The 24496-nt window shown below is 42.1% G+C and overlaps 1 protein-coding gene and 1 long non-coding RNA gene across 3 annotated transcripts; one reads left to right on the top strand and one right to left on the bottom strand.

Annotated features, from left to right (window-relative positions):
• Positions 1-1123: 1123 nt before the first annotated feature.
• Positions 1124-23970, top strand: LOC105875431 (ATP-dependent RNA helicase DDX19B). Of its 2 annotated transcripts, none has more exons than XM_012772456.3 (12): positions 1124-1222; positions 12387-12435; positions 14303-14356; positions 15426-15561; positions 15929-16021; positions 17218-17320; positions 17918-18032; positions 20568-20745; positions 21101-21338; positions 22127-22289; positions 23133-23324; positions 23662-23970. In XM_012772456.3, exons 1-12 carry the CDS (start codon positions 1151-1153, stop codon positions 23721-23723), a joined length of 1455 nt encoding a protein of 484 aa, XP_012627910.1. In that variant the 5' UTR covers positions 1124-1150; the 3' UTR covers positions 23724-23970. The 2 variants fall into 2 exon arrangements, with proteins under 2 accessions (XP_012627910.1, XP_012627911.1); XM_012772457.3 differs by lacking the exon at positions 1124-1222 and adding an exon at positions 3272-3405.
• LOC105875433 (uncharacterized) lies at positions 1585-3712 on the bottom strand. The gene is made up of 3 exons (XR_012913698.1): positions 3604-3712; positions 3297-3414; positions 1585-2197 (listed from the first exon to the last, which is right to left on the bottom strand). It is a non-coding gene; the product is annotated as an uncharacterized LOC105875433 (long non-coding RNA).
• Positions 23971-24496: the final 526 nt, after the last annotated feature.

Raw genomic sequence — 24496 nt, 5'->3', positions numbered from 1 at the left:
TTTGTTGAGCATCATCTTAGGATATGAAGAAGATAAAGAGGCTCAAGATAGTACAACTAACATAGTTAAGGAGGATGTAGTTTTATTTATTTATTTATTTTTTGAAACAAGATTCTCGCTTTGTTGCCCAGGCTAGAGTGAGTGCCATGGCGTCAGCCTAGCTCACAGCAACCTCAAACTCCTGGGCTCAAGCGATCCTACTGCCTCAGCCTCCCAAGTAGCTGGGACTACAGGCATGCGCCACCATGCCCGGCTAATTTTTTGTATATATATTAGTTGGCCAATGAATTTCTTTCTATTTATAGTAGAGATGGGTCTCGCTCTTGCTCAGGCTGGTTTCGAACTCCTGACCTTGAGCAATCCGCCCGCCTCGGCCTCCCAGAGTGCTAGGATTACAGGCGTGAGCCACCGCGGCCCGCCAGGATGTAGTTTTAGATTCTAACTCTGCCATGGCACCTTTCCTACTTTTAGCATCAATAATATAGGCTTAGAATGCTAATTTATTTGCTACAAGGTCAAATAGGGATGGCTGAATACTTGTTTTGAGAGCCTCTAAGGGAACATTTCAATTGAGCATATCAGTATCATTTTTTGCCTAATGTAGTGCTTTCCAGACCATAGGGTGCTATAGGTGTCACGCAGGATCTTAAAATGCTGATGCTGACTTAATAGACCTGGAGTGGGACCTGAGATCCCGCAGTTCTAATAGCCTTACAGGTGATATCCATGCTCCTGAGAGATTACACTTGTTATACCTAGGGCCTAGACACAAGGATGCGGCCTCTGAACCTATTCAGATGCAGATAAAAGGAATGCCTCATCTCATAGCTCACCAAATGCGTGACTACTTGTTAGTCCCTGACGACCAACATTAAGAAAAGCTGACACTGCCCTGCCCTCAAGGAGGTCCCAGTCCTGCCTGGAGGGCAGACTCTCAGCAAGAAATGACAAAGCTCAATAAACAAAGGCGCCCTCCGCTGGAGACTAGCGCTGGTCTTTGGCCCCCCAGAGTCGCTGGGGCGCATGCCCAGGGGCTGTAGCGTCCGCGCAGCTGATTGGCTGGCGGCAGCGGCTCCCAGGCCTCCGCGCTCAACGCTGGGGCTGGGCCCGGCTGGCGGTTGGAGGTGAGTAACCGCCATGCTGAGCCGCGATGGCCGGGGCTGCTGGCCGTGTCCCCCGCCGCGCCCTGGGGCGATTTCCTCTTGCCCTGCCTGTGGGCGCCGTGAGTATCTGTGAGGGTATTAACAACCCCACATTTCGTTGTCTTCCTCGCCCCTACCCTTGGGGAGAGGAATAATAATAATAGGTGGCATTTATGGAGCCTTCGCCATAGGCCAGTCTAGTGATCCCGTAGAACCTTACAGCTGTGAAGTGGGTACTTAACTTGGTTTCAGAGGAACCCGAACCTGCCTAAGGTCACCTGGGAGTAAATGCAGGAGGCTGAATTCAAATCCCTGTGTGCTTATTCCCCTAACACTCTTCTCTCCATGCCCCATCGTGGAAACCAGGTTCCTTCTTGGTGGGAATGTCACACTGAGCAGGTATATACTGGGGGCAGAGGACGCAGAGTCTAGAATCCTGGTGTTTAGTTGTAAGGTTTGTTTAATAGAGAAAGTACCACATGCTAAAAGTTTGTACAGGAAGGAAAACACCAAGTTCAGGATAGTTGCTGTCTCCTGGGATGAATATGCAGAGGCTTTCAATTGAATCTTTAATTGTTTTTTTTCTTAAGCCCTGGGGTGGGAATCTAAGTGCTTGTTATGTTATTGCCTTTCTTGTTTGTCTGAAGTACAGTTTTAAAAGGAAAACATGTATATGGGAAATAATTTCAGAGGATAAAGTACACAAAAAGAAAGTCTTCCCCCACCCCAGCCTTCTAGAGCCCCTCACCAGAAGCAGCCACATTTAGTTTTGTGTGTATCTTAACGGAATTTCTATAATGTATACGATTACACAAGTGAGTTCGGGGTTTGGGGGTGTTGGTTTGTTTACTCAAGTGAAGTTTATAATATACGGTCATGCCCCTTGGGTTATTTACTTTTTAATCTCTTTAAACTTTTTTAGAAAATTCACTAGCCTTTAGCCCTGTGAAAATATAAATTATCTGGCAAATATTCCGTGGGTTGCTTCTGATTTGATGAAGTGTCGGTTGTGGCTCACCAGGCTGTATGCCTTTTTGGTTTTTGCACATCTTCACCTGTAAGGTCCAAAAACAACAGAAACCTGTTACCCAATTAGCGCCCCAAAGGGCACAGGAGAAAAGAATCATAGCAAGTAGAGCATGCCCTGGAACTGCTTTACCCTTCCTCAAAACGTTTTTACTCATACGGTACTGGCAAAATTCCATGTAGAGCCTGCCCTTGCTTGAAATTAACTTACTGTAGTGGAATATTGGCAAAATGAGCGAAGTTGGTGCCTGTGATGTTAAACTTTTCTCTCCGCTGTCATCACTGCTGTCTCAGTGTATTGGCTTCCTCCTGAGCAGTAGGCAGTGAACCTGGTTGGGCTGTAACAGTTGTTTCACTTCATCCTTATTTTACCCCTACAAACAGCCCAAGATGTTTCTTCCTTTTTAAAATTCTCTCAACTACACAGCCCATAGTAGAGCTGTGATTCCAACACAGCTAACTCCAGAAGTCATGCATTTGCTGTCATTAAGCTGGCCCTTTTCAGCCACCTCCTAGCAACCTCTTCATTCCTGCCTCTTGACAGTTCCCCCAGGATCTGTGTCTGTTTAGTTCCAACAAACTGTGTCTGTTTGCTCACTGTCTCTGGTGCTCTACCTCGAACAGTTTGCCCTAGCACCTTCCTTGAGTATTTTCAGAACTAAATTCCTGTGATACTGCCACATTTTGACAGCGCTGATTGCCAAACCTGAACATTCTAAATTACCAACCTGAAAAGTGAAACAACTTTATGCTTGTTTTTGCATTTTAGTGACTATCTGTAATGGTTTTCTGTTTTGATATATTCAGTCCAGATGAGCGTCTTCTATGCTACTGCGCTGGGCGGGAATGTGATTTTGTTCTTTGGAGAGCCAGTTGGCAAGACCTTAGGCATTTTAAGATCACTATCTCAGTTTGATAAGTCTGCACTGTGCCGCGACGAGGGGTGGGAATCTGGGGACAACGGAAGCGGCAGCCCAGGTGGGGCAGGGGGCGGCCCGGCGGGCTCTGGCTCTGGCTCCTACGTCACTGGGCGCGCCGCTTCCGGTCCCCAGAGCTGTAGCAAAAGACCTCTCCCTCGGTGGGGACCGAGCCCTGCTGGCTGCCACCCCCCAGAACCCAGGAACGCACCGTGCCATCTGGCGAGTCCGCCATCGCGAGCGTCCCCTTCGCGCCCGCGACCATGGCCACTGACTCCTGGGCCCTGGCAGTGGACGAGCAGGAAGCGGCGGCCGAGTCGGTGAGTTGGCTTCCGCCGTAAAAGGCACAGGGACCAATTCAATTCACCGGGACCATCAAAGGGACCAGAGAATTGGTCCCTGGGAAAAGACATTCCCTAGGTTGGTCAGGGCCGGGTTGAGGGAAGAGGGGGGATGGAACCCGGACCCTGAGCTGGCTTTGGTTATCCATCCGCCCCCTGCTTTACGTTCCTACCTACCGGTAAAGCACGCAGCTAGCTGCCTGTATTCCTGGAACCAGGATTGATCGTAGATTGCACTTGCCACTCCGTACTGTAATTACTTTTTAAAGTGCCATTCTCCACCTCTGCATTCTGAGCTGCTTGGGATCAGGGACCTTGTCTTTATTCACGTTTGTGTGCCTTCTCAGCTTGCTCAGGAGGATGAATGATGGAGCCAGTAGGTTTGGCTGTCAGTAAATCCTCTCCTGATCTGCTTAACTTTGTTCTTTTTTTTGAACCTGACACATGGTAAGCAAGACAAGTACTACACATTACTAAGTAGAATTAGTTTCCCCCTTGAAACACTTTAAGTTCTAGTAGGCCTTTGAACCTTCTTCTGTTAGTACTTATTTCTATGAATTCCTCAAGAACAAGGACCTTGTCTTATTTTTATAAATGATAAAAAAAAAGTAAGTAATATATACACATAGTTTAAAGCAGGGGTCCTCACACTTTTTAAACAGGGGGTCAGTTCACTGTCCCTCAGATGGTTGGAGGGCCAGACTATAGTTTAAAAAAAACTATGAATAAATTCCTATGCACACTGCACATACCTTATTTTGAAGTAAAAAAACAAACGGGCAAAAACACCCGCATGTGGCCCGTGGGATGTAGTTTGAGGATGCCTGGTTTAAAGAGTTAATAGTTTTAAAAACAGTGGTTCCCACCGATTTTTTCTGTCCCCAGAAGCAACTACTTTTTCCTCTTGAAACTGATTGACAATTTTTCCTTAAATAACATGCCTGTTTTGCTACTTCTTGAATTCTCAATTTTAGGTATTTATTGATTTTAATTCTTTTTTCTTCATCTTCCTTCCCCCACCACACGTGCACACTCTTCATACCCCTGTCTTTTCATAATGCTGTATTTTTGGTTAATCAGTATTTTGTGTTTATGTTATTAACTCAGGAATACTTTACTTTTTTATAAAACTTATTTTACTTGGAATTTAATTGCCTTGTGTTTTTGCTTCATGTTTTTTATATTTATTACCAATTCAATCTCAGACACTCTGCCAGTTGTCTATGTCAGATGTTCAGATATATCAAGTATTCTGTCAATTCCATCTCTTCCAGGCCTTTTAGTGTGTTTCAAATTGGACTAAACCAGGTGTAGTGGCGTTTGCCTTGTAATCCAGCTACTTGGGAAGTTGGGGCAGGTGGATTAAGAGAGCCTAAGAGTTAAACATCAGCCTGGGCAGCATAGCAAGTCCCTGTCAGAAAAAATAAATAAATTGGACTAATTACCTCTATGTGTAGAGCACAGTTTGTTTTGGGAAGTGGAGGGGAATAGGGCACATTTGGTTTCAACCTCATTCTGGGGATACCTTGCTCCTTTCTCTTACGTTGGATCCCTTCCTTTCTGTATCCCCACTTTCCATATTTCTTGATTTATTCCTTACTTTGGTGCAGCCATCTGTCAGCTTTCTGGAAGTATATGGGAAGTAAATTTTTAAAAAAATATTGTATGTCTAAAAAAATCTATTTTATCCTTTAATTTGGATAACAGTTTTGCTGGGTGTAGATTGTAGAATGGAAATTATTTTCCTGCCCTTTTTTTTTTTTTTTTGAACAAAGTCTTGGTCTCTTGCCAGGGCTAGAGTGCAGTAGCATCATAATAGCTCACTGCAATCTCAAACTCCTGGGCTCAAGTGATCCTCCTGCCTCAGCCTCCCAAGTAGCTGGGACTATAGGCATGTGTCACCTTGCCCACCTTTTTTCCAGAACTCTTATTAGTTGAATGCTGGATCTCTTGACTGGCCCTTTATTCTTTTTTTAATTCAGGTTTATGGAGTTATAATTTACATATAGTAAAATTAACTTTTATTAGTGGTGCAGTTCTGTGAATTTTGACAAAGGCATACAGTTCTATAACCACTACCATAGTCAACACCAGGTACATCTTCACCACCCCCACAAACTTCCCTCGAACTTCTTTGAAGTTCTCTCCCTCTCCCTATCCTTCTCTGGCAACAGCTGATCTGTTTTCTGTGATCTAGTTTTGGTTTCTTAAGATATCATACAATATGTAACATTTTGAAAAGTCTGACTTTTTTCACTTAGCATAATGCATTTTGGGATTCAACCATGTTGCATGTATCAGTAGTTCTTTTTCTTTTTATTGGTGTGTAGCAGTCTATCGTGGATGTACCACAGTTTGTTTGTTCTTTTGTTGATGGAGATTTGGGTATTTTTCAGTTTGGGGCAACTATAAATAAAGTTACTGTATATATGAGGGTACAGATTTTTATATGAGCATATGTTTGCATTTCTCTTGGGTAAAAACCTTAGAGTAGGATTTGCTGGGGTATATGGTCGGTGTATGTTTAACTTTATAAATTGTGCCAAACTGTTGTCCACAGTGTCTGTACCATTTTATATCCCAGCAGCAATGTATGAGAGCTCCATTTGTTCCACATGCTTGTCTGCACAGTATTGTCAGTTTTTCTTCCATTCTAATAGGTGTGTAATGGTATCTCATTATGGTTTTCATTTACATCTCCCTAATGACTGATGATGTTCAGAATTTTTTCCTGTGCTTATTTTCCATTTGTATAACTTCTTTGAAGTGGATTTTCAAATCTTTTGTCCATTTTAAAAATCAGGTTTTCTTATTGAGCTGGGCGAGTTATTTATTCTGGATACAAGTCCTTATCAAATATGTTTTGCATATATTCTTACTAACTAGAGCTTGTGTTTTTCTCAACAGTGCTTTCTGAGGAGTAGACATTTTCTATTTTAATTAATGCTAATTTATCAAATTTTTGGCCATGCTCGGTGGTTCACACCTGTACTCCTAGCACTCTGGGAGGCCACGGTGGGAGAATCATTTGAGGTCAGGAATTAAAGACCATCCTGAAAAACTGCAAGACCCCGTCTCTACTAAAAAAAATTTTTTTAATAAAAATTTATCAAATTTTTGATTAGTTCTTTTTATATTCTAAAAAATATACCTTATCCAAGGCCACAAAGATTTCCCCCCGTGTTTTCCTCTAAGTCTTACAGTAAAATTTTATGTTTATGTCTGTGATCCATTTTGAGTTCTTTTTTATGTAGTAGGAGGTATGGTTTGAAGTTGATCTTTGTCAAGTATAGATGTCTCACTTGTTCCAGAACCACTTGTTGCAAAGTCTGTTTTTTTTTTGTTTGTTTGTTTGGTTTTTTGTTTTTTGAGACAGAGTCTCACTCTGTTGCCCAGGCTAGAGTGAGTGCCATGGCGTCAGCCTAGCTCACAGCAACCTCAAACTCCTGGGGTCAGGCGATCCTCCTGCCTCAGCCTCCCGAGTAGCTGGGACTACAGGCATGAGCCACCATGCCCGGCTAATTTTCTCTATATATATTAGTTGGCCAATTAATTTATTTCTATTGATAGTAGAGACGGGGTCTCGCTCTTGCTCAGGCTGGTTTCAAACTCCTGACCTCGAGCAATCCGCCCGCCTCAGCCTCCCAGAGTGCTAGGATTACAGGTGTGAGCCGCCGCGCCCGGCCTGTTTGTTTGTTTTTTTTTTTTTTTTTTTTTTGAGACAAGGTCTCACTCTGTTGCCTGGGCTAGAGTGCTGTGGTGTCAGCTTCGCTTACAGCAACCTCAAACTCCTGGGCTTAAGCCATCCTCCTGCTTCAGCCTCCCTAGTAGCTGGGACTACAGGCATGCGCCACCATGCCTGGCTAATTTTTTCTATATGTTTTTAGTTGTTCAGCTAATTTCTATGTTTTAGTAGAGATGGGTTCTTGCTCTTGCTCTTGCTCAGGCTCAGGCTGTTCTTGAATTCCTGAGCTCAAACGATCCCACTGTGTTGGCCTGTCAGTGTGCTAGGATTACAGGCGAGAGCCACCTTGCCTAGCAATTATATTATCTTTAAGATTAGCATTTTGTTTGAGATTACATATATTATATATGAGAGGCACTATTATGTAGAGGTTAAGACCTCAGACTTTATAGCCAGACAGACTTGAATTTGTATTTTAGATCCATCCCATACTAGTTAGGTGACCTTAGCCTCTCTGTGCCTCAGTTTTCTCATCTGTAATATGGGAATAATCATAGTACCTACCTCATTGAATTGTGGACATGCCTGATATCAGTGATAGCTGTTATTGTTGTTATGTATAATTCACAATTTCTTTCTTTGCAGGAATCTTTTAAATTACTTGTCCATATTGTGTGGGTTAGTTAGTCCCAGTAAATAGATCAGAATATTATAAAACTGAACAAATAAGTTAAGATGCCTGTTAACAAAGGCTTTGTCTTGTGGCACTTTCACTGAGGCTCCCTGCAGGTGTCGTATAACATAGGTAACTGTGGCACATGCAGAGCAAGGTTACTTTGTTCAGTCTGTGTTTCATTTCTCTGTTGCCCAACCGGGTTGTATTGCCTGCTGCACAGAGAAGAGCCAGTGTCCCGAGACAGTTGGGATTGCAATAGACAAAGAGTCTTTATTCCACATGGTGCTAAGCTGGATACGGGAGACATTTCGCACATCTGCCTCTCCAAGAATTTGGGAGACTGGGTTTGTAAGGATAGTTTAGCAGGCAACGCATTAGATAATTAGGTTCATTAATTGGGGCAGAATTATAGGAGTGTGGAAATCATCTTCCTGTGTCATTCCAGATCCTGGGGTCACAAATTCCAGTTGAGTCAGTGTCTTGGTATGGGCCGCTGGTATGGGTGCACCAATCAATCCATGGGAATGCAGGACCTGGAAGATATCTTGAAAACTACCTTTAGGTTTAGGTTCCATAAAGGTGATGTTATCCATGGAGAAAGTTAAGAATCTTTATGGACACCAGTTGCGTGCCTTCAGACTGGCAAGGGAGACAGTTACTAATTACTATTTTTAGCTAGACCTGTGCATTATTTTTAGCTAGGCGCTTACCGCAGTTCTTGCCTTGTACCCGTTATTGAAGGGCAGTTTCATTATTCATTTTACATAAGGGAAAACTAAATTGTATTTATATTTATTTTTGCATTTCCCGGTGGCACTTCTTTTTCCTTTCTGTTGCATTAGTGACCTCTTTTTCAATTTAGAGGCCTACGGGAGTTAAGAACTGATGTGTAACACTTTCTTTGTCTTCTGCCTCACAATTTTGCCGAAGGCAATCCTTATTCACAGTGGAGCATTTACCATTAAATCTTTCTTCTTGTTTTGGAGAGTCTCTGAGTGCTGTGGTGTCAGCCTAGCTCACAGCAACCTCCAACTTTTGGGCTAAAGCAATCATCCTGCTTCAGCCTCCTGAGTAGCTGGGACTACAGGCACATGCCACCACACCTGGCTAATTTTTTCTACTTTTAGTAGAGAATGGGGTCTCACTCTTGCTCACAATGGTCTCCAAACTCCTGAGCTCAAGCAATCCTCCTTCCTTGGCCTCCCAGAGTGCTAGGGTTATAGGCTTGAGCCACTGCGCCAACCTAAATCTTTCTTCTTATGCCTTAAGATTCCTTTCTTAAGTAGCTTTTGATTAAAATGAAGTGTAACTGTATAGTTCCCAATTACTTTAATGTCTTAAAAACTAAAATATTAAATGTGGATGTTATAAAAACAGGGCTTTGGACAATTTGGAAAAAGGTGGGACTTTTGGGGTTTTTTGCCTTTTGATTAGTTTTCTGGGTTTCAAAATGGTTTCCAATGAGGTTATAAGAGAAATTGGTTTTTTCTTTTTGATTCAAATGGAGCAAACAAAGGTATTGGAACTGTGCTTTCAACTTAGTTTTAGCATTTACTTCACTGACACTACAGTGGGTAACACAAACTTTAGTGCTGCTTTTATGTTACTGGTTTTGAGATCCTTACAACCAAGTGAGGGCTGAGTAGTTTTTAGATTCTGCTGGAACCTCTTCACAATTGATACATTTGTAATCAACGTCTCTTGGTTTCCTTTATATTGTTACTACCAACTTCTCCTACATATTTTATTTTATGCTACAAATTGTTCAACTGTTAACTTCCAGTTGCACAATATCAACAAAACAAAATCCTTTAAAGCCAGGTGGGTGGCTCCAGCAAGGAGGCCGAGGTAGGAGGAGGATCACTTGAACCCAGGAATTCCAGACCAGCCTGGGGAACATAGCAAGACCCCCTTCTCAAAAAGGTGACCTTTATCATTGACTGTCCTTTTACTGTTGAATATTAAAGTGTTTTATAGTAATGGGTATTTCTACTTCATTTATACTTTAGTTATACCTCATTAACTCATTTATACTTCAGCCTTGTGATTTACATTAGATAGTAATTATCACACTAGGAATGAGTGCTATTAATTGCCAATAAATCAGTCTCTCTCTCTCTTTCTCACTCACTGTCTTACTCTGTCAACATCCCAAGTAATAGACTTAACAGGCTGTGAGGGAATGCTTTGGTGATGACTAAAATATATCGAGTATCTACTGTATTTCGTGCACTGTGCTGGTGGCTTCATATATATTATGTCAGTGTGGTGTTCTCCATGCTTCAGAATCAATGGGGGATTTTTACTGCTTTGTGATTATTTCTTTTTTTTGTTATTTTTTTTCTTGCCAATCTCTCCAATATGTTTCCCTCTGCTTCTCCCCTCCTGAACACCAAAGCAACAGAAACTTCCTGTTGGTTTCCATGAGTAGAAGTAGGGCTCCTCTATTCCCAACTAACCATCCATTAAAACAACAGTTTTTTTGTTTCTCTCTTCCCACTGTCAATGGAAAAGAAGCCAAACTCTGTAAAATAATTTAAAGAGGTTTATTCTGAGCCATATTTGAGGACCATGACCTGGAGCCACACCCAGGAAGCCTTGAGCAAGTGGACTCGCTGTGGTTGGGTTACAGTTTTGTTTTGTTTTAATTTTTTTTTTTTTTTTCATTCCTGCTGTTTCTGAAGAGAGTTTGGTTTTATACATTTCAGGGAAATGGGGATTAAGATAAAGTCATAAATCAGTACATGGAAGGCATACATTGGTTTGTCCAAAAAAGGTGGGCCATCTCAAAGGGGGAGGAAGGCTTATAGTTTATAGGTGGGTTTAAAGACTCGTAATTGGTTAAAAAATGAAGCTTTGTCTAAAGGCTTGGAATGTTTTTACATAAGGATGTCTGTTAATCAGAGTAGGCCACCTGACATAGTTGTTGTGTAAATTGAGGACCTGCAGGTTTGTCTTGCACAGCCTTAGGCCTGTCAATGAGTTACAAAGGATAGCTAAAAGAAGGGAGGGGGGCCTGATGTGGCACGTCTGACCCCTCCCTCCTCATGTCAGGTAATTCAATTTTAGAGTATCTCCTTGGCCAAGAAGGGGTACATTCATTCAGCTGGTGGAGGGGAGCCTTAAGATTTTATTTTAGTTCATACCACCCTCCTTCCTCTTTCCCCTGTTCTTGGACTTAGAGAGACAACAGAAATGAATCACAAGACATAAAGAACCAGGTCATGTTTTGGGGGGGAAATCATTTGATTGTGGTGATTTTCATCCTTTAAACCATTTACTAGATGATGACTTACTATCTTATGATTAGAGCACCTGCTTTGTATTAGATCCAAAGAGCAATTAAAAATCGAAATATTGTTGGCTGGGCACAGTGGCTCCCACCTGTAGTCCCAGCTACTTGCGAGGCTGACGCAGAAGGATCACTTGAGCCCAGGAGTTGGAGGTTGCAGTGAGCTATGATGATGGCACTGCACTCTAGCCCAGGCAATAATGTGAGACTCTGTCTTGAAAAAAGAGAGAGAGAGGAAAGAGGAGAGGGGAGGGGAAGAAAATGAAGAAGAGAAGAAAAGAAGGCTTACTCCTGTAATCCCAGCACTTTGGGAAGCTGAAGTAGGAGAATTACTTGAGGCTGGGAAACCATCCTGAGCAACATAGTGAGACCCCAGTTCTACAAAAAAAAGTTAAAAATTAGCCTGTAGTCCTAACTATTCTGGAGGGTGAGGCAGAAGGATCACTTGAGGCCAGGAGTTCAAGGCTGCAGTGAGCTCCGATCCTGCCCCCAGCATTCCAGCCTGGGTGACAGAATGAGACTCTGTCTCAAAAAAAAAAAAAAAAAAAATCCCCTGTTATTAAGATATTTGCATTGGAATAGAGGAGATTAGTCCTGCCAGGATATCCCTAATTTATAATACTTGATGAAGGTTCTAATAATTTCTTTGAAATGTGTCTCTAATCTCTCTTCCTTTGTATTCCTACTTCATCCTGGTGGGTGTTTTGATTACACAGTGTGCTGTGCTGCTCTAGGCTGTTCTCAGTTAAACTATTAGACACGCAACAAAAGCCAACTTGTGGAAAAACAGTAACTTGACTGTAAGGATGCCTGCCAGCATGCTGTGGTCCTGTGGCTCGAACATACTCTGCAAAATAACTGATTCCTACTCACAAATGCTCTTCATTGCAGTCTGCCCTACTCAGTGTTCTCTGTCTCAAGTGTGACTGCATTTTTCAAAATCTTTTTAAATTCCTCTTGTTTGGAATATGAGAGAATGACATCTGTGATGATATTGCACTGACAGTTTCTATTTAGGACATTAAGCAAACTCACAAATTACAATTCTCGGAATTGTAAATAGGAAGTATAGATTTTGAGTTGTGTAATCCTTTTTTTCCTACTGCTGTATTTATAGAATATTTTGTTTATTCTCATTCAAACATTTAGTAAACAAAAGGATTCCAGTAGAACAACCTAAGAAATTGGTCCATTGAATATACCTTGAGAGTGGCTCCTTCTTCCCCAGCTTCATTAGGGAGGCTCTGTTAATTCAAAATCTTTTAAGTGATTTTACTGACACCCCCCCCCCCATATTCTCCATTTAGTTGAGCAACTTGCATCTTAAGGAAGAGAAAATCAAACCAGATGCCAATGGTAAGTAACTAAAAGCTAGTTTGAAAATAAATGTGATTTCCTTTAGTATTTTTTTATTTTATTTTTTATTTTTTTGAGACAGAGTCTCGCTTTGTTGCTCAGGCTAGAGTGAGTGCCGTGGCGTCAGCCTAGCTCACAGCAACCTCAAACTCCTGGGCTCAAGCAATCCTACTGCCTCAGCCTCCCGAGTAGCTGGGACTACAGGAATGTGCCACCATGCCCGGCTAATTTTTTCTATATATATGTTAGTTGGCCAATTAATTTCTTTCTATTTATAGTAGAGATGGGGTCTCACTCTTGCTCAGGCTGGTTTTGAACTCTTGACCTCGAGCAATCCTCCGGCCTCGGCCTCCCAGAGTGCTAGGATTACAGGCGTGAATCACTGCGCCTGGCCTCCTTTAGTATTTTTGTTCCGGCATAACGATTGCCTGGAAAAAATTTTGTCTGTACTAGGCAGGGGGCTGGGAGATACCAGCAGTCATTTGATTTGGGAATCAACAAACTGGATTGTATGACCAAAGTTTTTTTAATATAAGAATGAGGATACCTATTTGGTTTATAAGATGTTAAATTTATTACTAACCATGGGACTATGTTGACAAAGATCATCATTATTATTTTTTTTTTTTTTTTAAATGTCCCTCAAGGCCGGGGGGCAGTGGCTCATGCCCATAATCCTAGCATTTTGGAAGGCTGAGATAGGAGGATCGCTTGAGGCCAGGAGTTTGAGACCTGCCTGAGCAACATAGTGAGACCCCCCATTTCCACAAGAAATAGAAAAATCAGCCAGGCATGGTGGCACGCACTTATAGTCCCAGCTACTTGGGAGGCTAAGGCAAGAGGATCACTTGAGCCCAGCCCAAGAGTTTCAGACTACATTGAACTACGATAATACCACTTTGTCCACTGCATTCTAGTCTGGGTGACAGAGTGAGACCCTGTCTCAAAAATAAATAAGTTCCTCAGTTTGGGATGAGATAAACAAAGTTTGAGCAACCTGGGAGTTTACCTATTCTAATTTTCTGAAATCATGTCTATCAAAAGTTTAAGATTTTGCCGGGCGTGGTGGCTCACACCTGTAATCGTAGCACTCTGGGAGGCCGAGGCGGGTGGATTGCTCGAGGTCAGGAGTTCGAAACCACCCTGAGCGAGACCCCATCTCTACTAAAAATAGAAAGAAATTAATTGACCAACTAAAAATATACAAAATATACAAAAATTAGCTGGGCATGGTGGCGCATGCCTGTGTTCCAGCTACTTGGGAGGCTGAGGCAGGAGGATCACTTGAGCCCAGGAGATTGAGGTTGCTGTGAGCTAGGCTGACGCCACGGCACTCACTCTACCCTGGGCAACAAAGTGAGACTTTGTCTCAAAAAAAAAAAAAAGTTTAAGATTTCCATTAAATTTTGTTAATGTACTTAATATTACAGGGGGGAAATAGAACTACAACATTGTTTGACTGTAAATTTTTATTAATTTATATGCATAGAATTTTAATGGCATTATTGTGTTCGCATATTGATAAAATATGATTTGCATAGATATTTCTCTGTTGAGCATCAAGGTGGTTCCTGATCATTGACCGCTCTAATCATTTTTCTACAGTATTTCAGAAATACTGACTGTGTGAGGGAAATAAACATTTGTTTTTGAGGTAGAGTGAGAGAACCTGAAATAGGAAGGAACTAAAATATGAGCAACAGTGTCTCAGACTTTTGTAGGACATATGTTTTTGTCAGTGGCTTGGTTTCCTCATTTATTTTTTGCTCCCCAGGCCTTTATACTTTTAGTGTATAGAATTTGAATTATCCCAGCTGTTGGGTATGAGATGTGATTTTGAATCATGGCCACTTTGTGTCTGTTAAAGGTGCTGTTGTCAAGACCAATGCTAATGAGGAGAAGACAGAGGAAGAAGAAAAAGGTAACACAGTCTTAGAGCTATGTAAATGAGCTTCTGCATCCTAAGAAAATGGATTGTTACAAAGCTTCATTTTTATATCCAACTTGGCTTGTCTTTAATAGGAGTAACTGCTAGTATAAAAGTTGGCATAAATAATCAGTGAAGGAATTTTAATGTTTACATTTTAGAGACATTTTACATTGAACAACTAAACAATTGAACACTTGTATAGAACATTATAAAAGAAATTTTAAATTTCACCTCCACTGTCTAATAAAATTAAGCTTAATTAGCCAGGTGTGGTGGCTCACACCTGTAATCCTAGCATTCTGAGAGGCAGAGGTGCCAGGATTGCTTGAACTCAGGAGGTCAAGAATAACCTGAGCAAGAGCAAGACCCTGTTTCTACAAAAAATAGAAAATTTAACTGGGCGTAGTATGCCTTGTAGACCCAGCTATTAGGAAGGCTGAGGCAGGAGAATTGCTCTAGCTCAGAGTTTGAGGTTACAGTTAGCAACCACTGCACTCTAGCCCAGATGACAGAGCAAGACTCTGTCCAATCAATAAATAAAATTAAGCTTAATGATATTTCGACACATTAACATGAAGGACAAGATGTGCACAGCTTATACAGGGTCAAGATATAGGCTTTGCTAATTCCTGGGTTTTTTTTTTTTTCATTGTGATGGTGTTTATTAAGCTTGTGATTTTTTTTTTTAATTTTTTTTTTTTTTTTTTTTTCCATTTAGCAGAAACATTCGTAAAGCTTGTGATTTTAAGTTTATATTATGTAGTGCAAATTGGGAAGTAAACATTTGGGCCTAGATAGGAGAAATAGAAAACCTCAGGAAAGGAGGGCTGTTACAGTTCTGGGGAAGAATAGAAGGCCCACATGGGTGATGTGAGTATTATAATCTTTCTGTTTAATAATAACTTTTAATTATATGTTTAAGTCAAAATTATGTACCTTGAATTAGAAGTTTCAGCACAGATAAGTGTTATTACTTAAAATGTAGATGACAGTTTAATTCAGGTGAACTCATGATGGATTTCTTGGACTTTTAAAAATCTCCTTCCCTTATTCCTGACAGAGGACCGAGCTGCCCAGTCCTTACTGAACAAGCTGATCAGAAGCAACCTTGTCGATAACACAAACCAAGTGGAAGTCCTGCAGCGGGATCCAAACTCCCCCCTCTACTCAGTGAAGTCTTTTGAAGAGCTTCGGCTGTGAGTGTTTGTTTACTTTCGGACTCCCCTTTGTATTTCCTTTTTATTTTTGGTTTTGCCAGCTGAAACTACTATCCCCTTGGTATTAGATAGAGATGATAGGCCTGTTATAATCATAACAGCAGAACATGTTTAGCTAATACAAGTTTTATAAAAGAATTTAGCTGCTTTAGGATATTAACTAAAATATCCAGGTGAAATTTCCAGGTAAAAGCTTTAGCTGCATTCACACATTGTGTTCACTTCAACACAACTCAGTTATTGGTGGTTATAAACTATATATAACAGTAAAAAAGAAAAAAAATCCTTCCAGTATTTTGCTGCTTTTTTCAACCAAAGACACTTAATTTTATCTCTGTTTTTCTAGGAAACCACAGCTTCTCCAGGGAGTCTATGCCATGGGTTTCAACCGACCATCCAAGATACAAGAGAATGCTTTGCCTTTGATGCTTGCAGAACCGTATGTATCCTGATTCAACTCTATTTCATTTTTAATTTTCTATTTTTTGAAAACCTTTTTTTTTTCTTTTTTTCTTTTCTTTTTTTTTTTTTTTGAGAGAGTCTCCCTCTTTTGCCCGGGCTAGAGTGCTGTGGTGTCAGCCTAGCTCACAGCAACCTCAAACTCCTGGGCTCAAGCGATCCTCTTACCTCAGCCTCCTGAGTAGCTGGGACTACAGGCACGCACCACCATGCCTGGCTAATTTTTTCTATTTTTTTATAGAGACAGGGTCTCATTGTTGCTTAGGCTGGTCTCAAACTCCTGAGCTCAATCGATCCTCCTGCCTCAGTCTCCCATAGCACTAGGATTATAGGTGTGAGCCACCATGCCTGGCCTATATGCTGTGTTTTTAAAATTTGATTATGTGATCATCTTTCTGTGTTGGTACATGTACATTTATATTATTTCATTATATGGGTATATAAAATGTATTGTGTCAAATGTAGTAGACAGAAGCTACGCAGGGTTCTGGGAGATCTGCATGGGATAATTGCTAGGGTGCTTTTCTGATGTGCTGCTCTCTCATTTATAGGTGTGTGAATCTCATAGGGCTGTATTAAAATGGAGATTCTGATATCAGGTGTGAGGTTGAACATTTCTAATGAACTTTCAGGTGATGCTAATGCTGCTGGTTTCAGATCAAATTTTGAGTAATAGGGTTCTGGAGCATGATAAACTTTTTATAAAAATTGATCCTTGTTCTATGTGATTTTGTAAAATTTTACTGCATATAATCCTAAATCCTCAAATTTCCTTTCCTATTTGTCTAAAAATAGATATTTCAAGTCTGTAATTTCTCAAAGTTTTCTTTGTTCTGTGTTATAACAGTGACATTTTTCTAGATGAATCATGTCTTTTTTTAAGCTCTGGACTTTGAGCAGAGAAATGATGTGAGCTGACTCACATTTTAAAAGAATCACTGGTTGCTGGGTAGAGAATAGATAAAAGATATGGAGTACTTCAAATCTCATGCAAAATCATCTCTCTATAGTGCTCTGTACTTGTGAAGCAAGCATTTATAACTCTGCTACAGAATCACATATTTCCTTCTATAAATATATTTTGAATGCTCATTTTTTAAACTTTATTCTCCATTTTTATAAGCTTAAAATGTTACCTGAAATTTAAGCTCCTAAACAGTTTGTTTTCTTGTGCAGCCCACAGAACTTAATTGCCCAGTCTCAGTCTGGCACTGGTAAAACTGCTGCCTTTGTGTTGGCCATGCTCAGCCATGTAGAACCTGCAAACAAATACCCCCAGGTAAGGACTTGGTGAATTTTCTACTAATGCTTAAATAGAAGAGGAATTCCATTTGATAGTTTAAAAGCCAAGCTATGTATAACTATTTACAGAAACTAGGACTCCTTAAATTGAGCATAAATGATATGGTTGATCTTCTAGTAGCAATAAAAATCCTGTTTCCTTTGCCATGGTTTGCCAGTTCTTGGATACTGCTGATAGGCTTGGCTCCTTTACTTGCCAGAAAAAACTCCTTATCTACAACTATCATCCATTAGAAAGTTCTGAGAACTTTCTGAGTAAGTGAAAAGGAAGGTGGTAGTCTCCAGTTAGAATTTCAGCTCCTTGCCTCTTGGTGGGATTTTGTATTCTGGTCGTCAGTAGCTGTTTTCAAGTGTCTACTCAGCCTGCATTCTGACCCATAAGAATTCTAGCTTATGACTCTCAAATGGTGTGCACTTCAATTTTTATATTCTTGGTTTTTTTTTTTTTTTTTTTTTTAACTTTTATATTATTTCCTTCAGCTTCCACTGGAGGAATGACTGAGTCCTAATGGTAATTTACCTTTGCAAAAGACCTATTGTCTTCAATTCTCATTCTGCACTTTTTCCCTACCAGTGTCTGTGCCTCTCCCCAACGTATGAACTTGCCCTTCAAACAGGAAAAGTGATTGAACAGATGGGAAAATTTTATCCTGAACTGAAGCTAGCTTATGCCGTTCGAGGCAATAAATGTGAGTATGTGATCCTAAATCATTAGTTTAATTACTTATTTTTTATTTTGGAAAATTTCAAAACGTACCCAGTAATTAAAATAACATAACGAATACATGCATGCTCTCTACCTAGATTCAAAACTTAACATTTTGTCATTGATGTGTATATGTGTATGTATATTTTTGTTGAACTATTCAAAGGTAAATTCCAGGCGTTGTAACTCTTTATTCCTAAATATCGCAGCATGCATCTCATAAGGACATTCTTTGACATTCCCATGATACCCTTATCACAACCAAGAAAATTAACAGATTCTCTAGGATAACTAATACCAGTCTGTTTTCATTCTTCCCCAATTGTCCCCAAAGTGTTTCTTTATAGCTTGTTTTGTTTTTGAACCAAGATTGAATCAGTGTTTGTGGCTTTCATTTGGTTGTTACAGGTCTTTGTTTCTTTCAATCTAGAGTTGTCCCTTTACCATTTTCCTTCCCTATTACATTTGACTTTTTGGACAGACCAGATCAGTTGTTCATAAAATGTTCTACATTCTGGATTTGTTTAATTGCCTACTTTTCTTTCTTTTCATTAGAAGAACAAAAACATAGACTATTCATGGCGATTGATTCTGGGGGTTTATTTTGTTCTTTTTTCATTATTCATTTTTTTCTATCTGAGTTTGTTTTACGATTAACATTATTTAAGTAATTATATTTTATTTTTGAATTTTTATTTTTTTATTATGTGTATGTATTTATTTAGAGACAGGGTTGCCCAAGCCACAGTGTAGTGGCACTATTATAGCTCACTGCAGCCTCAAACTCCTTGGCTCAAGCGATCCTCCTGCCTCAGCCTCCTGAGTAACTGAGACTACAGGCAAGTGCCAATACATCCAGCTAATTTTTTGTGTTTTTTTGTAGAGATGGGTTCTTGCTATGCATCCCAGGCTGGTCTTAAACTCCTGGCCTCCAGCAATCCTCTTGATTCACTCAGTGAGGACCCTGTAATCCTCAAAGTGCCACTGTGCCTGGCAGGTTTAAGTAATTTTAAAAGTGTTGTTGGAAGTTCAGTTGAGTTTTATGGATATTTAAAATAAACATGACTATACCACTCACAGAAATCAATTCTATTTAAAACATCCTAATGCCAGCTTGAGGTCAGTTCTGAAGAGAAAAGTAAATAATCCAACTGGGGCTAGCTTTGAGTAAAAATAAGGAAAAAAAAAAAAAGAAAAGATAATGAAACTTACTGGAAGATAATCATAAGATACTTAAAATTTTGCAATTTGGATTTGAGTTAGAAGGATAGAAAATTCTGAATAATTTTTTTGTGGGAGGGAATAATTGGTTTGTTTAACTGAAGTCAGAAGGAACATTCTTGTTACCTTTGAATTGACTCAGCATTTATGTTTGGGCAGAATTTTGTTTGTGACTAGAGGGAGTTTGCATGTGTCTGGTTAAGGTTATAATTCTTAAGGGATGAAAAAGGAAATCACTATCCCATATAGCTCAAAAGAAAGAGCCAAAGCTTGGTGCAGTGGTGCACACTTGTAGTCACAGATATGCAGGGGACTGAGGTGGAAGGATCAATTGCTTGAGCCCAGGAGTTTCAGTTCAGCTCAACAGCATAGCAAGAACCCCATCTCCAAAAACAAAAAGGAAGAGCCAGGTTCCCAGTTTCAGACTGCACAGGGCTGAGAATGTGCCATTGTGTGCTGGGCCCGTTTGGGTAAGCACATTTTTTAAGAAGGCAGTTTATATTTCTTTCAAAAGATCAACCTTTTCTTAATAAATACTATTTAATGACTTGGACAGAGGGAAATAAAGGCAACTGGCATATTTAAAATAGGTGGCAGGATAGCAGATGGGCAGAGTGCAGTGGAAAGATAGGAACTTTGAAAAAGTCTGCTAGTGAGGAAATGTCCTAGTCTACCTTGAACAATTTTGACAGAGAAAAAAATAATGATGTACTCAGAATTCGATGATTATAGAGAATGAAAAGAATACTACTGAAAAGGTGTTTTTTTCTCATTGTTTGTATCTTATCAGCATTTTTGTCTATATTTGTGTCCATTGAACAGTAGTGATATCCTAACCTTTCCTTATGATAAAAATGCAAACAACAGGCCAAGCCTGGCTCAAGCCTGTAATCCTAGCACTCTGGGAGGCCGAGGCGGGAGGATCGCTCAAGGTCAGGAGTTTGAAACCAGCTTGAGCAAGAATGAGACCCCATCTCTACTAAAAATAAAAAGATATTAATTGGCCAATTAAATATATAGAAAAAATTAGCTGGTCGTGGTGGTGCGTGCCTGTAGTCTCAACTACTCAGGAGGCTGAGACAGAAGGATTGCTTGAGCCCAGGAGTTGGAGGTTGCTGTGAGCTAGGCTGATGCCCTGCACTGTAGCCCGGGCAACAGAGTAAGACTCTGTCTCAAAAAAAAAAAATGCAAACAGAAAACATTTACATTAAAATATACAACAACTTTAGTATTTCTCAGAGAGGAGAGCTGGCTTTGTCTTTGAAATACCCACGGAAAATGTCTTGGGTCTCCACAGTGGAAAGGGGTCAAAAGATCAGCGAGCAGATTGTCATCGGGACCCCTGGGACTGTGCTGGACTGGTGCTCCAAGCTCAAGTTCATCGACCCCAAGAAGATCAAGGTGTTCGTTCTGGATGAGGCCGACGTGATGATAGCTACTCAGGGCCACCAGGATCAGAGCATCCGCATCCAGAGGTAGGAATCTCGAGCAGGGAGGAACTTCTCGGCCTCCCAATCTGCGGCATCTCCTCCCTTTGCTCCCTTTAATATGCCCCTTCTCGCTTCTGTCGAGTTCTTTACTCTCATATTTTCAGCAGCATTAGTTTGTCGGGCCATTTCCATGTCTGCACCGACCCTATGCCCTGCCAGCCTGGCTGGAGGAAGGAGACATGAGGACTCTTCCCCAGCCCTGTCCCCACCGAGGTCTTCTCCTCCTCCCCGTGACGCTCCTTCCTGGGGACCCAGACCGTCCAGGCTGGGCCGCCCGTGCACCTGCTCCTTCCGCCGAAAACCGCAGGGTGGTGCCAGATGCCCGGGCCTTCCCTTGCAGGATGCTGCCCAGGAACTGCCAGATGCTGCTTTTCTCTGCCACCTTTGAAGACTCCGTGTGGAAGTTTGCCCAGAAAGTGGTCCCGGACCCAAACGTTATCAAACTGAAGCGTGAGGAGGAGACCTTGGACACCATCAAGCAGTATTATGTGCTGTGCAATAGCAGAGACGAGAAGTTCCAGGCCTTGTGTAACCTGTACGGGGCCATCACGATTGCTCAAGCCATGATCTTCTGCCATGTGAGTAGCCGCAGCAGCAGCAGGGGGCCTGCTGGGGTTGCCCTGCACACACATACCACCCCCAGCCCTGCCCCCTCCCCCACTCCCCCAGCTTCCCCTCAGCACTGCTGAGGACCAGATTCCCACTGTGTGATATGGAGAGAGGAAGTGGTAAATCACCTCCACCTGTACCCAGCATAGTCTCCTCTCATTGTAACGACTTGTAAGGGGAAGACTTTGTGAAGAACTGAACATTCTATGATCCTACTTCTTACTGATTACTAGGGGGAAAAAAAACTAAACATTTGATGAAATAATTTTTAAATATTAAGAATATATGCCAGGCATGTGCCTGTAGTCCCAGCTACGCAGGAGACAGAGCCCAGAGGATTGCATGAGCCCAGGAGTTCAGGGCCAGCCTTGGCAATACAGTCAGACCATGTCTCTTTAAAAATAAAAATAAGTGTTGCACTCCACAGTCTTTGCCCAAAAAAGGGGGGGGGGAAACAATTTTTTTAATATTATAATAATAAACAATTAAAAAAAGAATATAGACTATTTAGGAATGAAGATCTTTGGCTCAGACCACATTCTTCCTAAATGAAAAACTAAGAGCAGTTAACTAATTTATCCCAAAAGGAAAAAAATCATGTGGCTAAATTCCTGTTTGAGAAATTGTAACCCTAACCTGCTGACTGAACTCAGCAGGGCCTTCATGCATTTTAGTAGTGACAAGCTTTTTTTGTGGGTATCTTCATTTTGGTGTTTTTAAGAGGTCTCTTCATTTAAAACAATTCTTTTCATTCCAGACCCGCAAAACAGCTAGCTGGCTGGCAGCAGAGCTCTCAAAAGAAGGCCACCAGGTGGCTCTGCTGAGTGGCGAAATGATGGTGGAGCAGAGGGCTGCAGTGATCGAGCGCTTCCGAGAGGGCAAAGAGAAGGTTCTGGTGACCACCAATGTGTGTGCCCGAGGTGAGCAGAGAATGTGTCTTGGTCTGCTAGGCTCAGGGTCCCAGGGCCTGTTAGCGAGAGAAATCCTTCTTTTTTTTTTTTTTGAGACAGAGTCTCACTTGTTGCCCAGGTTAGAGTGAGTGCCGTGGCGTCAGCCTAGCTCACAGCAACCTCACACTCCTGGGCTAGAGCGATCCTTCTGCCTCAGCCTCCCGGGTAGCTGGGACTACAGGCATGCGCCACCATGCCCGGCTAATTTTTTCTATATATATTAGTTGGCCAATTCATTTCTTTCTATTTATAGTAGAGACGAGGTCTCGCTCTTGCTCAGGCTGGTCACACTCCTGACCTTGAGCAATCCGCCCGTCTCGGCCTCCCAGAGAGCTAGGATTACAGGCGTGAGCCACCGCGCCCGGCCAAATCCTTCTTTTTTTTACAAAACACTCGGATGGTCTGAGGGAGATTGGTGCGGTTGGTGGTGGGATTCCTTTCTAGGAGAGAGTATTTAGATTTTCTAAGATAAGAACATACACAGAAGCCAGGAGTCTGACTTGGAAGGAAACGTGCGGGGCTTCTGACAGGTGGAGGATGGAGTCTGCTCTTCCTGGGCACCTGGCTCCAGGCACTTGTGCCTACCAGAGGCTCTTTCACTGATGTCATAGTTGACTGCACCTGCCGAGGTTCTGTTCTTTCCCTCTGGATTCTGCTGTGTCTGTATGTGCCCTGTCTTGTACCCAGTCCCCACAGTTGGCATGTCCTAGACTCTCCCCCCACCCAGGGTTGGTCTACGTTGATCTACCTGTGGGTGACAGTTGTTTTTGTCTCCCATCCTTACTCCTCTGTGTTTCCCTCTCCTTCACGCAGGCATCGACGTTGAACAGGTATCTGTCGTCATCAACTTTGATCTTCCCGTGGACAAGGACGGGAACCCGGACAACGAGACCTACCTGCACCGGATCGGGCGCACCGGGCGCTTTGGCAAGAGGGGTCTGGCCGTGAACATGGTCGACAGCAAGCACAGCATGAACATCCTGAACAGGATCCAGGAGCATTTTAGTGAGTCCCTGGGAGGGTCCTCGGCCCAGCACCCTTTCCTGGGGAGCAGGGATGGGAAAGGGGTGGGTTTTTCTGTAGCCTGAGAGAGCCCTTTGTCCCTGAGCACAGTACTCTCCTTTCCTACCATGTGGAAGTGCTCAGGGAGCACACCCGGAGAGTTCAGGGGTCAGGGACTCAAATGACACTGTCCCGGTGGCTCTGACTGTTGCTGTCAGTGACCAGGGCCCCATTGCCCCTGCTCAGGCACTGGGAGCCTTTGGGGCTAAGTGAAGGCTGCTATGGCCTGAGGTGTGGCACGTTCCTAGGCGGGACAGAGACCTGTGTTTTTCCCCCCCAGATAAGAAGATAGAAAGATTGGACACAGATGATTTGGATGAGATTGAGAAAATAGCCAACTGAGAAGCTCCACCAGTCACTGGTGCCCACCCTGGCGTTGCCGCTCCCTGGAGACAAGTGCTTTCTCGGCACAGGCCTGGACAGTCACCACGACGATGAAGGCACAAATAGAAAGAAACTACCTACCTCATTTCCAATTACGTTAGGACTTGACCAAAATTTGTGCAAGTGATGGGGGATGGTAGAAAAAATTTATTTACACAACTTTGGAAGATTAGGCATGAATACACAGAAATTTACCTTTTGGAAATTCGTCTTTTTTTTTTTTTGGCCAGCGTTTCCCCCCACATCATCATGCCGATCTAGATGCTGTGGGGAACTCCTTCCCTAGAATGTCCTGTGGCAGTTGCTGCCTGTTCTCTGGCTTGGAGTGTGCAGGCCAGCCTCCAACCTGTGCAAAAGTGACAGAATAGAGGTGAAGCGGGAACAGAGAGAGGCCCAAACAAGATAGGTGTGTAAGGCCGGCCATCATGTTTGGTGTATGGCATGAGGAACAGAGGAGGCCTGTGAGCTGCTGCTTTGGACTTGGTGTGGGACAACTCATTTGAGTGTCACCAGCCGCCTCTGTCCTGGTGCCCGGAGCAGGAAGGGATTTGCTAAGCGTGGACCAGAATGCCAGCCTCTTAGACCTTTGCACCAGGGGGTTTGTGTCACAGGACCAGGACCTGTTCTCAGCAGGTGCAGTCTGTGGATAGTGCACATCTGATTATTAGTGGGTCCTTTGCTTGTGCTTGAGCAAGTTCTGTGGAAAAGTCATCATTGAGAATTAGTGGTGG

Source organism: Microcebus murinus, chromosome 20 (assembly GCF_040939455.1).
Source record: "Microcebus murinus isolate Inina chromosome 20, M.murinus_Inina_mat1.0, whole genome shotgun sequence".
Classification (NCBI taxonomy): domain Eukaryota; kingdom Metazoa; phylum Chordata; class Mammalia; order Primates; family Cheirogaleidae; genus Microcebus; species Microcebus murinus.
This window is presented reverse-complemented; position numbering and strand designations above follow the sequence as displayed.